Raw genomic sequence first — 17,687 nt, 5'->3', positions numbered from 1 at the left:
CAGCCACTGCGGCCATCTGGGGAGTGAACCAGCGGATGGAAGTCCTCTCTCCCTCTCTGCCTCTCTGCTCTCTGTGTAACTCTTTCAAATAAATAAATAAAATCTTTAAAAAAAAAAAAAAAGTTCTCAACTATATACCAAACATTTCTATTTGAATGTTCCCCCATTACCTCAACACATTTAAGTCAGACTAATCACTTACTCTATAAATTATTCCTCTTCCAATTTGTTTTTTTTTTTTAAACTTATTTTATTTATTTGAAAGACAGAGTTACAGAGAGAGGTAGACACACAGCGAGGTATTCTAACTGCTGGTTTACTCCCCAAATGGCCTCAATGGCTATAGCTGAGCCGATCAGAAGCCAGAAGCCAGGAGCTTCCTCAAGGTCTCCCACATGGGTGCAAGGGCTTAAGGACTTGGGCCATCCTCTGCTGCCCTCCCAGGTGCATTAGCAGGGAGCTGGATCGGAGGTAGAGCGGCCGGGACTAGAACCAAGGCCCATATAGGATGACAGCGTCACAGGCCAGGGTTTTAACCTGCTGTGCAACAGCACCAGCCCCAATCTGTTTTATTTTTGACAATGACACAAGTATGATTTACCCTGGCTGAAAATATGGAAAGCTATCTCTGTCTTTCATTTCACACCTCATAATAAATCACTATCAGGTTCAGAAATCATTTCTTCCTAATACAAGCCACATTATTGTCTCCTTTCACCTACCTACAATTTGCATCTCATAGTTCACATCCAGATTATCTAATGTGTATCAGTTTATCTCCCAATCTTTCCTGCAGATTCATCTACTCTGCAGATTCATCTTTCCAGTAACCAGCGTGGGGTTTTATTCTATAACTTTTTTTAACTGACATATAAAATGTGTATGTATTTATCATGTACAACATGTTTTGAAGAATATATATACTGTGGGATGAGAAAATCTAACTAATATTATGTATTAAGTCACCGTTATTTTTCCTTTTTCCTTAGTTACAATTTTTGTGGGGAAAACACTCTGTATAGTCTGTGTTTTCCAACAGTGCGCTATATGATTAACTGCAGTCACTAATGTTGTTGTACACAGATCTCTCAAACATTCCTCCCACCTAACTGAAAGGTATCCTTTGACCAAAACCCCACCCCATTTAAGTCAAAATTTTTCAATGACTCCTTACTGCCTGCAGGACAAAAGTAAAAGCTCACCTTCCTGAACATTCAAGTCCTCCAAAATCTGACCTAATTCTGCCTTTCCAACTTGCCCTACTGCCACCAAAAATCAATCACAGGCTCCAGATGGCTTATTCTTTAACCATCACCCAGACATGCCATGAACATACCTGTCTCTGCATCTCTGTTCTGATTTTGTTTTATTGTTGTTGTTGTTGTTTTTTGGGATTTTTTTTTTTTAAGATTTATTTATTTGATAGGCAGAGTTAGAGAGAGAGAAAGGAGACAGAGGGAGAGGTCTTACATTCGCTGATTCACTCCCCAAATAGCCACAATAACCAGGGTTTGTCCAAGCAGGAGCCAGAAGCCTGAAGTTTCTTCTGGTCCTCCCATGTGGTGCACGTGCAGCGTCCCAGGGACCTAGGCCGACTTCCGCTGCTTTCCCATGCACATTAGCAGGGAGCTGGATCAGAAATGGAGCAGCCGGAATGTGAACTGGCACCCATATGCAATGCTGGTGCTGCAGGCCACAGTTTAATCTGCTTTACCACAGCGCCAGCCCCAGTGTCTGATTTTGAACATCCACCACTTTTCCTATTTGTAGGCTGTTGTTTTGTTTTTTAAGAAAGGGAGAGACAGGGAGAGACAAAGACAAGAGAGAGCTCCTATCCACAGGTTCAGTCTCCAAAGGCTCACAACAAGTCAAGGCTAGGGCCAGACCAAAGCTCAGAGCTCAGAACTCTATTTGGGTACCCACACAGGTGGCAGAAACTTAAGCACTTGGGCCATCACCTGCTGCCTCCTAGGATACGCGTTGGCAGGAAGCTGGAATCAGAAACAGAGTTCAGACCTGAATCTAGGAACTCTGATATGGAATGTGGGCCTCCTAAGATGCATTTTAACCTCTGTGCCAAAAGCCTGTCCTCTCTGGTAGGTTCTGTTCACTGTTCAAAGTCCAGGAAAACTCCTATATCTTATATGAAATCCACACTGACCATTTTCTACCTCTTATCTGTAATACTAAGCTAATACAACTGTCTTACCATATATATAGTAAGACAATATGTTGACTTTCATCCTGAATGTACCTTAAAGTCTATTAACATCAAACATTCCAACTAACATTTTTCTACATTTATAAACTGGCATCAGTCAAAGCTATTATAAATCATCAGGTCTAGTTTCCAAACTGGAAAAAAAAAATCCTATTTCAATTTTCTGAATGTAAGCACCAGATCCTTCTATCATCAGGACATAGGTCATTAAAACCTAGGCATGTGAGGCAGGCATTTAGCTTAGCAGTTACATCCCATATAGGGCCTGATTCTAACTCCCTGTTACTGTGCACCCTGGGAAGCAGTTCAAGTAGTCAGAGCCCTGCCACCCACATGGAGTCCTAGATTGTGTTCCTTGCTCTTGGCTTTGTCCATTGCTGGCATTCAAGAAGCAATCAGCAGATAGGAGCTCTGTCTCTCAAATTAAAAAACAAGCACACAACAAAAACCTAGGCACATAATGCAGCTGGCCCTTTCAGTTAACTCCCCAAAACTAATGAAATTCAGGGCTCTTCTCACTAGAAATCATCAAAGAAAAAACTGCTCTCACTTGGAGGAGGTTGGGAAAGGGAGCAGAGCAGCATTTACTGAACATTTGCTATAGAGTAGGCACTGTGCTAGCAGTTTAACACATATTCTCATGGTATGTACCCAGGAAAAAAAACTTCCCATTTTAAAGATGAAAAAAAAATGAGGTTTAGGGACAGGCACAGCAATAACTGGCTGGGCAGAGTCTGAATTCCAAATTTTCCAACTTTACATAATAGGTTCCCTGTCCATAATAAAGTATGAAGCCACAAGAGAAACCTACTACCCTAAAGTCAGCGCGCGCGCTGCCAAACAAAACATACAACTGGATCAGAAAGGGGTATAGGTACTACCCATGCCCAGAAAGTTCTAAGAAGGCATACTGAGGGGCCGGCACTGTGGCACAGTGGGTTAAGCCTCCACCTGCAACATGGCCATCCCATATGAGCATCAAGTCCTGGCTGGCCCACTTCTGATCCAGCTCCTGTCCCTGGAAAAGCAGCAGATAAGGGATGGCCTGTGCTTGGGCCCCTGCTACCCACATGGCAGACCCAGATTAAGTTCCAGGCTTCTGGCTTCAGCCTGGCCCTGCCCTGGCTGTTGCCTCCACTTGGGAGAGTGAACCAGCAGATGAAAGCGTTCTCACTTGAATGCTGGCTCTCTCCCTGTCACTCCCTCTCTATAACTCTGCCTTTGAAAATAAATAAATAAATAAATAAATAAATCTTTCAAAAAGAAGAAACTATATTGAATGTTTTCACCACAAAGAAATGATGCTTAAGGAGACAGAGAAGTTTATCCTGCTTCAAGCATTATTACATAATATATATGGGTACTGAAACATCCCAGACTGTACCCCATAAACAGGTACAACTTTTACCTCAATTTTAAAAAGGAAGGACATGTGGTTTCTGAGGAAGGAAAACAAAATGAGCTTCTCATACGTTTTCCCCACCATATTTAACCACGTAAAGCTGGAGTGTGCACAACATCTGCAACAACGCGCCAGGTCCCCAGCCATGCAGGGGTCTGGAAAAGGCAGTTACACTGTAACCTGAAGAGCTACACACAATGCAGAAGTTTTAACACGGACCGCACAGAAAAATGCGAAAGCTGAGAAACGAATAAGAACTATATCACGTGCAGTTACCCAATCTGCCAATCTGCAACCGCCAGGGGCGACCCAAGCATCACTTTGCACAGTTTTTCAAATAACTCCTTACCCAACCATGAAGGAAGCCCTCCGCCTATTTTTGCCCTGAGTCACCTCCGGGGTGCAAACAGGCCCTCCCAGGACCGCGGCGCGCGAGAACAAAGGGGCGGGCGGCGGGGTGAAGCCGGCGAGTGACTAGAGGCGGCAAATCTCGGCTCGTCCCAGCGCGCGGCTGTCCCCCAGAGACTGCCCCGGGACCCCGGGCTTCCGACGAAGGGCGGCGCAGCGACCATTCTCTCCCGATGGCCACAAAGGCGGCCCGGGGACGGCCGTCGCTCCAGACAGGACTGGTTGGGGCGTCGTGGGGTCGAGCGGTGGGTGGGCTGGCCAGGCTGGGAGAAAGCCCGCTCGGACCCCCGGTGAGCGATAACTGGCAGCCAGCCAGGGCAGGACGGGTGCCAGGGTCAGGGCCAGCTCATGTGGGGCAACCAGGGCGCTGGTCCCTGTCCCAGAGGCCCGCGCCGCCGCCCCAGCAAGGCCAGCGCCCAAGGAACCCGCAGCGGCCGCCAGCAGCCTCCCTCGCTCCCGCACAACCGCCCTATTCCCACTGGGCCCACAGCCCTGACTCTAGGGCGGCAACCTCTAGATGGCCTTCGCCCGCCTCAGGCAAGGATACGAAGTAGACTGAGAGGAAGATGAGCGCGCAGCAGTCGAGGAGCGAGAAGACGAAAACCACCGCCTCCATCCTCTTTCTCCTCCTCCTCCGCCGCCACCGCCGCTCCTTCCGTCAAACCGGCTCCTGTGCCCGACCGGCTCCTGATAGGCCCTGGGCGCCGCTCGCTGGGCGAGTCGTGCCCGCCGCCCTGGCGCGGCACGCCGGGAGTTGTAGTCCATATTTTTTAAAAACTGCACGGCCGCGGGTCTGGTGCATGCTGGGAAATGAAGTTCAGCGAAACAAATACAGCTCCAAGAGGTGGACATGGACTCTTCCAGGAATACAAGCAACGCTTCTAACCCGCTGGACACCCGGGATGTATTTGCCATACGTGAAATTTTCGTTAGTGTCTGCTCTCAACTTGGGAGAGGAAAGTGGTTTTCACCGCACAGCGCTAATCGGTAACGCCTGGGCTTGACAGTGGAGACCTGCCCTTCCCTGGCAGATCTCAACTTCGCAGGACCTTGCTTAGCCTGTTACAGCAACGTTTCTCTCCCCTCTAGATATTAAGATTTTTAAAAACTGAATACATCGTCTTATTTATCCATTCATTCATTTAACAAATATTTACTGTAAGACCACTACCATGTGCCAACAACTTCAGAAATACAGACTTGAACAAGGCAACAACATGCTGCTCTGGTAGGCAACTAAATAATCGAGGGAAGACTTCAAAAGGTGATAAGCTGTGTGAGCTAATTACATCAAATTCATTCATTCATTCAATCAGTATCTTCTGGACAGCTGGTGTATGTGAGGTACTATTGTAAATCCTGGAAATACAAAATGAACAAGAGGGCAAAGTCCCTACAAGCCTGTAGCTGGCATTAAAGTAGCAGATATAGACAAAAAAAATCCAAGGGCCAGGGTTATAGCACAGCCTGTTAAGCTGCTGCCATCTGCATCTCAAAGGACAGTAGGTTGGAGTCCTCACCTGCTGCACTTCTAATCCAGCTCCCTGCTAATATGCCTAGAAAGGCAATGGAGGGTGGGCCCCTGCACTCACATGGGAGACCCCATGGAGTTCCTGGCTCCTGGCTTTTGGCTGTTGGAGCCCTGGCTGTTGAGGCCATTTGGGGAGTAAAACAGTGAACGGAAGATATCTGTCTCTCTCTCTCTTTCTATCTCTAACTCTGCCTTTCAAGTAAATCTTAAAAAAAAAAAAAAAAAAAAAAAAAAGACCAGAGTGGCTAAAGCACAGTGACCAAAGGGTGAGCGAGTTTTGAGAAGAAGTCAGAGGCAGGCAAGGGAGGTAACACGGCCTTGGAAATCCCTGGAAAAGAGCTTAACTTTTATTCCAATATGATGAGAAACCAGGAGGAGGTTTAAGCTAAAAATACCGTAACTAGATTTACATTTTAACTACTATTTTGGGACAGGAGTTTGGCCTAACAGTTAAGATGCTGCTTTGAACACCCACATCCCTTCTCCCTGGGTCTGAGTCCCAGCAATGCTCCCAATTCCAGCTTCCTCCTAATGTGCATCCTAGGAGGAATCAAATGATGACTCGTTGGGTCCCTGTCACTTATAGCAGAAACGGATTTTGAGTTCTTGGCTCCTGGTTTCACTCTGGCTCAGCTGTTGCTGGCAAAGGGAGTGATGCAGAGATTTCATTCTCCCTCCCTCTCTCTGTCTGCCTCTCAAATAATTGTTTTAAAAGATAATAAGTAAATAAAAATATTCTGGTTGTTTGGTGCAATCAATGTATGAAAGGGGGACTGTGGGGAGCAACTCAGACTAGACTGTTACTCGAATTAAGACTTATTCTATGCATCTGCTCTCCCACAATATGGCGCTGGGAGAGGAGTAAACAGCTTCTACACAGCTGCCTCCAGTTCAACCAATAAACTGTAGGACCTGCTCCTGATTGGAGGAGAGCAGCGTACTCGGCATGTGGGTAGCAGAGTTGGGATTGGTGGAAGAGGACTATAAAGGAGGAGAGAGACAACATGCACCAGGAACACCTGGAGGAACATCTGAGCAGCCCCTGAGAGAGCCGGCTGGAGGTGTGCTGCTCCCCTGCGGAAGTGGGGAAAGTGGCAGGGGGAACCGCCCCTCCACGGAGGTGGAAGGGACAGTAGCCAACCCGGGAAGAACCAGCAGCAAACCCGGGGAGGGCTGAGCAGACGAAAGAACAACGCAGGGTCCTGTGTCGTTCCTCCACGAAGAGGGGGAGCGACAGGGGACAAGTTTTTTAGTAATAAGGTAACTCAGGAGAGAGGAGGATGGACACAGAAATTCATATGATGGCAAAAACATCTGGATTTGCCTGACACAGCATAGTTTCATAGATTCACAAAGGGTTCATAGGTTAAAGCTGGAGGTGCAATTAATACATGACTTATAAATCAGATACTGTTACCCTCCCATTGTACTTTGTACATAGTTCTATCAGAATACTCATTATATTAACTGTCTTCCTTGCATGCTTAGCCAGTCATACCTCAGATTACAATAAAAGTAACCAACTGATTTGTTTTTGTATCCCTTGTACCTTTTATCATAAAGAGCTGGTGCTAAGTAAATGGTTGCCAAATAAAGGACTCATACTGGTGCCAGTTCAAGTCCTAGCTGTTCCTCTTCCAATCCAGCTCTCTGCTATGGCCTGGGAAAGCAAAGTGCTTGAGCCCTGTACCCATGTGGGGGACCTGGAAGAAGCTCATGGCTCCTGGCTTCAGAGAGGCCCAGCTCCTGCAATTGTGGGCATTTGGGGAGTGAACCACCAGATGCAAGACCTTTTTCTTTGTCTCTCCCTCCCTCTGTAACTCTGCCTCTCAAATAAATAAATAAATAATGGGGTTGACACAGTGGTGTAGCGGCTAAAGCCATCACCTGCAGTGCTAGCATCCGATATCAGTGCCAGTTTGAGTCCCAGCTACTCCACTTCTGGTCCAGCTCTCTGCCATGGCCTGGGAAACCAGTAGAAGATGGTCCAAATCCTTGGGCCCCTGCACCCATACGGAAGACCTGGAAGAAACTCCTGGCTCCTGGCTTCGGATAGACCCAGCTCTGGCCTTTGAGGCCATTTGGGGAATGAACCAGCAAATAGAAGACCTTTATTCCTCGCTCTGCCTTTGCCTCTCTGTAACTCTGCCTTTCAAATAAATAAATAAAACTTATACACACACAGACACAAACTTCATCTTATATACATTCATCCTGAAAAGGAACAGAAAACAAAAGCTATCTCATATTCTTTATAGGCTGTTTTATTCTGAGAAAGTTAAAAAGTCAATGCCATAATTGCTGGTAATTATTAAATTATCATTTTTAGTTATCATAGCCTTTTCTCTTATTCTAATTGAAAAATCAAAACCCAGTTTCAATGTCAAAATAATGAGGAGGGGCCAGTACTGTGGCATAGCGGGTAAAGCTGCCACTTGCAGTGCCGGCATCCCATATGGGTGCTGGTTTGAGTCCCAGCTACCCCACTTCCGATGCAGCTCTCTGGGAAAGCAGCAGAAGATGGCCCAAGTTCTTGGGCCCCTGCATCCACATAGGAGACCCGGAAGAAGTTCCTGGCTCCTGGCTTTGGATCAGCCCAGCTCCAGATGTTTGTGGCCAGTTGGGGAGTGAACCAGTGGATGGAAGACCTCTCTTTTTCCCTGCCTCTCCTTTTCTCTCTGTGTAACTCTGACTTCCAAATAAATAAATAAATCTTAAAAAAAAAAAAAACAATGAGGAATACCAAATTTGGGAGAAGGAAATGATAGATATATAAAAAGGTGGTTATGTGTGTATGTTACCATGTCTGAATATATTATGCAAAAACTATTTCAAACTCCATTTCTCCTATCACTCTCATAACACAGATCATTTCTAACACAAGCCCACACACAAGCCAACCTCAATTCTGCAGCAGACACCAGCTGGGTGTCCTGCCTAGAGATAGTGTCTGATACCAGAGGTTAAGGGCTCAGTCCTCAGTCACAAACCCTGGGTTTTTTCACCTGTACTGCTTTTGCTGCCTTTTTTATGATTTATTTTATTATTTGAAAGGCAGAGTTACAGAAAGAGAGGGAGATGGAGATTTTTCCCACTTGTTGGTTCACTCCCCAAATGGCTGCAATGGCTGGAGCTGTGCCAATTGGAAGTCAGGAGCCAGGAGCTTCTTCTGGGTCTCCCATGTGGGTACAGGGGCCAAAGCACTTGGGTCATCTTCTACTGCTTTCCCAGACCATAGCAGAGAGCTGGATCGGAAGAGGAGCAGCAAGGACTGGAACTGGTGGCCATACAGGATGCCAGCACCACAGGCAAAAGCTTAACCCACAATGCCACAGCACCAACAGGAGAAAAAGATCTTCCATCCAGTAGTTCACTCCCCATATGGCCACAATAGGCAGGGCTTAGCCTAGCAGAAGCCAGGAAAAAGGAGCTTCATCCAGGTCTCACGTGTGGGTGACAGAGGCCTGAACACTTTGGCCTTCCTCCACCGCTTTTCCCAAGCCATTAGCAGAGAGCTGAACCAGAAGTGAAGCAGCCAGGGCTCTAAGGGGTACCCACGTGGGATGCTGGCATCAGAGGTGGCTACACATGGGCCCCGTAATAATTTTTTGATGTCCAGCTCCAAGACAGAAAGGGTAAAATTAGAGTTTCCATGATATGCCTTAGGGAAAAGAAATTCTACTTACTATGGCTTGCCCTGGGGAGGGAGTTATGAGCCAGCAATTCGGAGGAAAAACAAAAACATTATATACAATAATACCACACCATGACTTTTGTTCTAAATTAGATGTCATATTTGGTGGGGGGAAGCGGAGGCTGGTGATTGGTCCAGCAGTTAAAGACACATGGGATGCCATATCCCACATTAGAGCGCTGAGGCTCAAGTCCCAGTTCTACTTCTGATTCCAGCTTCCTTCTGTTGCATATGCTGGGAGGCAGCAGATGATGGTTCAGGTGGTTAGTTTCCCGCCACCATGTAGGAGACTTGAACTAAGTTCTGGGCTGCTGGCTTTGATTTGGTCCAGCTCTGGCTCTTGTCAGCATTTAGGCAGTAAGCTCATAAATGGAAGATTCTCTCTATATATAACTGCCTTGCTATGTTCCAAATAAATATTTTTTAAATCCTTTTGAAATAATAAAATAAGGGACCTGTATCGTGGTGCCTCAGTTAAGCTGCCACTTGTAATGCTGGCATTCCATACCAGAGTGCTGGTTTGAGTCCTGGCTACTCCACTTCTGATCCAGCTTCCTGCTAATGAGCCTGGGAAAGCAGCGGAAGGTGGCCCAAGCATCTGGACCCCTACCACATATATGGGAGACTATGATGGAGTTCCTGGCTCCTGGTTTCAGCGTGGTCCAGCCCTTGCTGTTGTAGACATTTGGGGAGTAAATCAATGGATGAAGATTTCTTTTTCTCTGTCCCCACTCCCCACCCCCCTGTCTCCAACACTCTGCCTTTCAAATAAATAACATAAAGTCTTCTCTAGAAAGTCCAAAGTCTAGAATTATTCAGAGACAGTTTCTATTAAATTTTCATCCTATATATAGGCCATCATCTCTAAATGCATGTCATACTCTGTACCCCATTTTAGAGTACCTGCTTTTGAGTTCTGGCTCTGCTCCCGATTCCAGCTTCTTGGTAATGTACAACCTTGGAGGCAGCAGGTGACGGCTCAAATACTTGGGTCCTTGCTACACACATAAGAGATATGGACTGAGTTCCTGGCTCTGGGCTTCAGCAAGCCTCAGCCCTGGCCAGGGCAGGGAGTGAATCAACACATGTGCGCTTTTGCTGTCTGTCAGAACAAATAGGGGCCAGCACTGTGGTGTAGTGGGTAAAGCTGCTGCTTGCAGTGTCAGCATCCCATATGGAAGCGGGTTCAGATCCCGGAGGCTCCCCTTCTGATCCAGCTCTCTACAATGGCCTAGGAAAGCAGCAGAAGATGGCCCAAGTCCTTGCACCTGCATGGGAGACCCTGAGGAAAGCCCTGGCTCCTGACTTTGGATTGGCCCAGCTCCGGCCATTGCAGCAATTGGGGAGTGAACCAGCAGATGGAAGACCTCTCTCTCTCTCTCTCTCTCTCTCTCTGCCTCTCCTTCTCTCTCTGTGTAACTCTGACTTTCAAATAAATAAATAAATAAATCTTTAAAAAAAATAAACAAAAACCACACAAAATAACTGGTGGGAGAGGATAAGGAGAAACTTCTTATATCAATAGTTGGAATGTAATATGGTACAGCTGTTCTGAAAAGCAGTTTGAGGGGCTAGCACTGTGGCACAGCAGGTTAAGCTGCAGTCTGCAGTGCTGGCATCCCACACAGGCCCTAGTTCAAGTCCAGGCTATTCCACTTCTAATCCATCTCCCTGCTAATACACCTGGGAAAGCAGTGGAAGATGGCCTTAGTCCTTGGGCCTTTGCACCTACGTGGGAGACCCAGAAGAAGCTCCAGACTCCTGGCTTAGGCCTGGCCCAGCTCTGGCCATTGTGGCCATTTGGGGAGTGAACCAGTGGGTAGAACATTTCTCTCTGTCTCTCCTCTCTCTAACTTTGACTTTCAAATAAATGAATACATCTTTAAAATTAAAAAAGGAAAAAGTTTGGTGGTTCTTCTTGCAATTCTACTCCTAGCTATACACATACCTTAGAAATTTCTAAATAGGTATTCATATAAAATTTGCATATAAATATTCATAATAGCATTATTCATAAGAACTAAAAAGTATAAAGAACACAAACATCCATCAACTGATTAACTGAATAAAATGTCTTACAACCATATAATAGAATATTATGCAGCCATAAAAACAAATGCAGTATTAATACATGCTTTAACCTGTATAAACTTTGCCAACATTAAGGTAAGTAAAAGAAGCCATACACAAAAGTTCATATATTGGGCCAGTGTTATGATATAGCAGGTTGAACTGCTGTTTGTGATGTTGACATTGCACACTGGAGTGCCAGTTTGAGTCCCGGCTGCTCCATTTCCAATCCAGCCTTCTGCCAATATGTCTTGGAGCAGCAGATGGTGATTCAAGTTCTTGGGCCCCTGCCACCCATGTAGGACACCCAGGTTTCCTGGGCTCCTAACTTCAGCCTGATATAGCCCTCTTTGTTGTATTCATCTGGGGAGTAAACCAGTGGACGGAAGCTCTCCCTGTCTCTTTCTCTCTCTCGAAGGCTCTATCTTTCAGATAACTAAATCTTCCTTTTTAAATGTCACATATTTTATGATTCTATGAAATGTCCCTATTAGGAAAATCCATAGAGACAAAAAGATTAATGGGCAGTTCTATGGCGTAGCAGGTAAAGCTGCTGCCTGCAGTGCAGGCATCCCATATGGGCACCAGTTCGAGTCCCAGCTGCTCCACTTCTGATCCAGCTCTCTGCTATGGCCTGGGAAAGCAGTGGAAGATGGCCTAAGTCCTTGGGCCCCTCACCCACATGGGAGACCCGGAAGATGCTCCTGGCTCCTGCCTCTGGATCGGCAGAGCTCCAGCTGTTGCAGCCATTGCAGCCATTTGGGGAGTGAACCAGTAGATGAAAGACTTCTCTTTCTCTGCCTCTGGCTCTCTGTAACTCTTACAAATAAATAAATAAATCTTAAAAAAAAAAAATAGATTAGTGGTTTCCAGGGGCTGTGAAGAAAGAGGAATTAGAATGGGTATGTGGTTTCTTTTTGTGCTAAAGAAAATATTCTGGAGGGACCAGTACTGTGGCATAGTGGGTAAAGGTGTCCTATATGGGCACCAGCTCGAGTCCTAGCTGTTCCACTTCCGATCCAGTTCCCTGCTAATGAGCCTGGGAAAGTAGCAGAGGATGGTCCAAGTGCTTGGGCTCGTGCACCCACGTGGGAGACTAGGAAGAAGCTCCTGGCTCCTGGCTTTGGCCTGGCCCAGCTCCAGTCACTGGGGCCTTTTGGGGAATGAACCAGTAGATGGAAGACCTCTCTTTCTCTCTGTCTCTACCTGCCTCTGTAGCTAAGCTCTGCCTTTCAAATAAATAAAATAAATATTAAAAAAATAAAGAATGACTAATTTGGCTTAAAAATCTAATTATTAGGCTTTACCAAGTAAAACAAATTAGATTTTCTTAACCTTGAAACTCAGTCTCTAGCTCCCACCAAACAAGCAGCTTACCTTGTGAATCTCAATAAAGAATTTCTGACACTCATACTCTCCTCTTTTCTCCATTCTCCTATTGTACATACATGGCCACATAATTTATTTTTCAGATTGGAACATTATGGAGAGAGAGAGGTGGGAGGCTGAATGTACAAAGAACAACGTTCAGAGCATGTATAAGAACAGAGGCCTGATTCAGTCCTTAGCAACCAACCCAGAAGGCAACGTACTATCTGCAAGCCAGGCTCTAGTAAGTAAGACCACTATCACTATCAATCTAGGAAACCAAGAAAGAATTCTGGTGACAATTGGCCCCAAATGGCCAGGACTCCAATAATAAAGAACAGCCTCTTTAATTTCTTTAATGTTACCAACAAAGGGACCAAAGAGGAAGCCAAATCTGCATGCCTAAGCAAATATGTAGGACTCTCTGCTTCTAGTTAATCTACCTATCCCTGGCCTTGCTAATGCTCTTTAATTGGAGCATACTTGAAGTTGTCCCCTTTCTCCCCTTTCATACTTTTCTGCCTGCCTTTGGGTCTCTGCCAAAACCCAAGTTGTCATGGCTGACCCCCAGCCCTTATCAAGGTCTGAACAACTAGGTTTTGCCTGTTCCCAGTTGGTCTTAATTTATCTCCCCAAAGGGGACACTAATAATAATCATCCCAAATAAACAGGCAAAAATCAGGACTGTCTGGAGCCAATTCAAGACATGCATCACTTTTGTCAGAAAGCACAGTTAGGGGCTGGTGCTGTGGCACAGCAGGTAAAGCTGTGGCCTGGAGTGCCAGCATCCCATATGGGTGCCGATTCAAGTCCTGGCTGCTCCATTTCCCATCGATCTCTCTTGTGGCTGGGAAAATAGTGGAAGGTGGCCTGAGTACGTGGACTCCTGCACCCACATGGGAGGCTGGGAGGAAGCCCCTGGCTCTTGGCTTCAGATGTGTCCAACTCTGGCCATTGTGGACTTCTGGGGAGAGGACCAGCAGATGGAAGATCTCTCTATGTCTCTCTCTCTCTCTCTCTGTGACTCTGCCTTTCAAATAAATAAATCTTTAAGAAAGAACAACTGGTTATTCAAATTGCTTTCTGCTAGTGAGATACAAAGTCTGGGAGAGCCAAAGTATGAGGGACAGAGGTGACATGTGCCACTATCAACTGGTGGGGTTGTACCATTAAAGAATGGAAGATGGGACCAGCACTGTGGCATAGCAGTAAAGCTGCCACCTGCAGTTCCAGCATCTCATATGGGTGCCAGTTCAAGTCCCAGCTGCTCCACTTTTTTTTTTTTTTTTTTGACAGGCAGAGTGGACAGTGAGAGAGAGAGAGAGACAGAGAGAAAGGTCTTCCTTTGCCGTTGGTTCATCCTCCAATGGCCGCCGCGGCCGGCGCACCGCGCTGATCCGATGGCAGGAGCCAGGAGCCAGGTGCTTTTCCTGGTCTCCCATGGGGTGCAGGGCCCAAGCACCTGGGCCATCCTCCACTGCACTCCCTGGCCACAGCAGAGGGCTGGCCTGGAAGAGGGGCAACCGGGACAGAATCCGGCGCCCCGACCGGGACTAGAACCCGGTGTGCCGGCGCCGCTAGGCGGAGGATTAGCCTAGTGAGCCGCGGCGCCGGCTGCTCCACTTCTGATACAGCTCCCTGCTAATGCACCTGGGTAAGCAGCGGAAGATGGTCCAAGTCCTTGGACCCCTGCACCCACATGGAAGACTCGGAGAAAGCTCCTGGCTCCTGGCTTCAGGTCAACTCAGCTCTGGCTGTTGTGTGGTCATTTGGGGAATGAACGAGAGCATGGAAGATCTCTCTCTGCCTCTCTCTGTAACTCTGCCTTTCAAACAAACAAATCTTTAAAAAAAGAAAGGAAGATGATATTTCAATTACTACAGAAGTGTCTGAGATGTATATACACTCAGGTTCTGTAGAGTATTTAATAATCTTCCTGGCTTAGGTATGTGGTATTGTCCATCAAGAATCCTGTATCTGTCAAAACCATCCTTCTGAAGCTAGGAAGGGAGAAAGTACAATATTTTCAGATAAACGAAGGCTAGAGGAGTTCCTCACCACTAGCCCTTTCCTGCCAGAAACACTCATGAGAGTACTATAGGGAGAAATGGAAGGATACCACACAGTAACTCAAGGTCATGTGAAGAAATAGAAATCTAAATACAGTAAATACAGGGAGAATTATAGAACCAGTGTCACTGTAACAATGATTTGTGACTCCACATTTTCTCCCACATAAGTGAAGAGAATCATGCATTTGAAAGCATTATTATTTCATGTTTTTGAGCACATGATGTACGAAGATTTTGTGACATCAATAATCAAAAGGAATGTGGGAAGAAATACAAAGGAATGGTTTTTCTTTTATGGAAGTAAAACTGTTTCATTAAAAAATGTTTAGGTTTATTTATTTGAAAGGCAGAACTACAGAGCGACAGAAAGACAGAGATCTTCCCTCTGCTGGTTCATTTGCTGTTGGATTCTCCAAAGGCTCACAACAGCCAGAAGGCAAGATCAGGGAACTCACTCAGTCCAGGTCTCACACTCACGGGTGGCAGTGTTACCGGACAATGAAGGTGATCTCAGCTCTTGTCTCAGGTCCAGAAGATCCCCCCGCCCCGTAACTCTGACTTTTGAAATAAATAAATAAATCCTAAAGAAACAAAACAAACAAAAAACAACTAAGCATTGGTAAAGACAGCCTGTGGGAAGAGACTTTTTCCACTCTTTTTTCTACTCTTCAAGGAACTCTGCCTCTTGTCTCATTCTGACAGGAACCTGACCTAACTGCCTCTTAGTCCATTAAACTCTTTTTAAAAAAATTTTTTTTTATTTTTTTGACAGGCAGAGTGGACAGTGAGAGAGAGAGACAGAGAGAAAGGTCTTCCTTTGCCGTTGATTCACCCTCCAATGGCCGCCGTGGCCGGCGCATAGCGCTGATCCGAAGGCAGGAGCCAGGTACTTCTGGTCTCCCATGGGGTGCAGGGCCCAAGCACTTGGACCATCCTCCACTGCACTCCCTGGCCACAGCAGAGAGCTAGAGAGCTGGCCTGAAGAGGAGCAACTGGGACAGGACCGGCGCACTGACCGGGACTAGAACCCGGTGTGCCGGCGCCGCAGGTGGAGGATTAGCCTATTGAGCCGCGGTACTGGCCTAGTCCATCTAACTCTTCACAGCAAAGCCCAATTACTTGATTCACACTGCTGCCTCCCAAAGTCTGCTTTAGTAGGAAGCTGAAGTCAGAAGCTGAAGGTGGGATCCGAACCCAAGGACTCCAATGTGGAATGTCTTATCTTGCTAGGCCAAATGCCCACCTAGGAAATTGTTTTTTAATGACTATTGTTTAAGTTTTACAAGATGAAAAGACTTCTGGAGATGTTCATTGGTGATAAATGTGCACGTTTTAATGTTTTTAGTAACATGAAACCGTATACTTAAAAATGTTTTGGGGTGGTACTGTGGCCCAGCAGGTTAAACTGCTCCTTGAGACACCCACACCCTATATCAGAATGCTGGTTCCAGCTAGCTACTGCAGAAGCTAGCTGCTCTGTGCTTCTAATCCAGTTTCCTGCTAATGTGTCTGAAAGGCAACACATGATGGCTCAGGTGCTTAGGTCCTTGCCACCCTTGTAGGAACCAGAGGATGGAAGATTTCTCTGTCCTTCCCTTACATTCTTTCAAATAAATAAATAAATCTTAAAAAAAATTTAAGGGCCAGGCGTTTGGCACAACAGTTAAGATGGGGCTCGGGTCACCCGTATTCCATTTTGGAGTGTCAGAGTTGGAGGCGCTCTGATAAGCTGTCCATAACATTGTCATAAGCCAAGACTGGTGTTGTGGAATGCTGGCATCTCATATAGGAGCCAGTTCAAGTCTCGTACTCTGCTTCTGATCCAGCTCCCTGCTAATGGCCTGATAAAGCAGTAGAAGATGGCCCAAGTACTTGGGCCGCTGCACCCACAAGGGAGACCTGGAAGAAGCTCCTGGCTCCTGGTCTCTGGCTTCGGCCTGGTCCAGCCATGGTTGATGCAGTCATATGGAAAGTAAAACAGTGGGTAGAAGATCTCTCTGTCTCTCTCCCTCTCTGTAACTCTGCCTCTCAATTTTTTTTTTTTTAAAGAGCAAACATCAAATTTAGTAAAAAGAAAATATTACCATAAGCCAATGTGGTATGAAATAATACTGAAAACAAAATTAAAACAAAAAGTAAACAGAAACCCACATTGCCTTTTTTTTAGTAGTAGTAGTAGCAGTAGTATTTTAAGATTTATTTGAGAGGCAGAGTTACAGAGAGAGGGAGAGACAGAGAGAGAGGTCTTCCATGCACTGGCTCACTGCCCAAATGGCCAGATCTGGGTTGATCTGAAACCAGGAACCAGGAGCTTCCTCCAGGTCTCCCATGTGGGCACAGCAGCCCAAACACTTGGGCCATATTCCACTGTTTTCCCAGGCAATAGCCTCAGAGAGCTGGATGGGAAGAATAGCCAGGACTCCAACCAGTGCCCATATGGGATGCCAGCACCACATAAGGAGACTTAACCAACTATGCCACAGCACTAGCCAACGTTTCTTTTTTAAGCGAATAATTATCCCTTTGTGTCTCTGTAACTGCATGATGAACTCCTTGTGGTAGACACATACCTGTATCTAGGCCAAGGAGTCTTGCACTGGATGTGCTCCAACAAACTACCTACACACAGTAGCCTAACAGCAAATGAGGTTTGTTTTTTTTTTTTTTTAAGATTTGTTTTATTTGAAAGGCAGAGTTAGGGGAGGGGAGAGAGATCTTCCATCAAATAGTTTATGCCCCACATGGCCAAAAAAGCTGAAGGCCCTTCCAGGTCCCCCAGGTGGGTGCAGGGGCCCATGCACTTGGGTCATCTTCCTCTGTTTTCCCAAGCACATTAGTAGGGTGCATCCATATGGTATGCCGGTACTACAGGCGGGGACTTAATCTGCTATGCCACAGCACCGGCCCCACAAATGAGTTTT

General features: G+C 46.2%; 1 protein-coding gene across 8 annotated transcripts in view; it reads right to left on the bottom strand.

Moving 5' to 3' along the window:
- Positions 1–17,687, bottom strand: part of CNIH4 (cornichon family member 4) — a 34,488-nt gene that overhangs the window by 16,180 nt on the left and 621 nt on the right. Inside the window, exons 1-2 of one of the 8 annotated variants that reach the window (XM_070055384.1) lie at positions 4,543–4,696; positions 3,630–3,660 (exon numbers count right to left, since the gene is read on the bottom strand). The exons of 1 other annotated variant lie outside the window; for it this stretch is intronic. In XM_070055384.1, the coding sequence (XP_069911485.1) occupies positions 3,630–3,653 (24 nt within the window). In that variant the 5' untranslated portion in view covers positions 3,654–3,660; positions 4,543–4,696. Of the gene's footprint in view, positions 1–3,629; positions 3,850–3,972; positions 3,994–4,542; positions 4,779–10,159; positions 10,250–17,687 lie in introns of those variants that run through there. 6 more of the 8 variants (XM_070055385.1, XM_002717485.5, XM_051820601.2 and 3 more) reach the window with 6 other exon arrangements.

This window comes from Oryctolagus cuniculus, chromosome 13 (genome assembly GCF_964237555.1).
Source record: "Oryctolagus cuniculus chromosome 13, mOryCun1.1, whole genome shotgun sequence".
Lineage (NCBI taxonomy): Eukaryota > Metazoa > Chordata > Mammalia > Lagomorpha > Leporidae > Oryctolagus > Oryctolagus cuniculus.
Note: the sequence above shows the minus strand (reverse complement) of the source record. Positions and strands in the feature narration are given on the sequence as shown.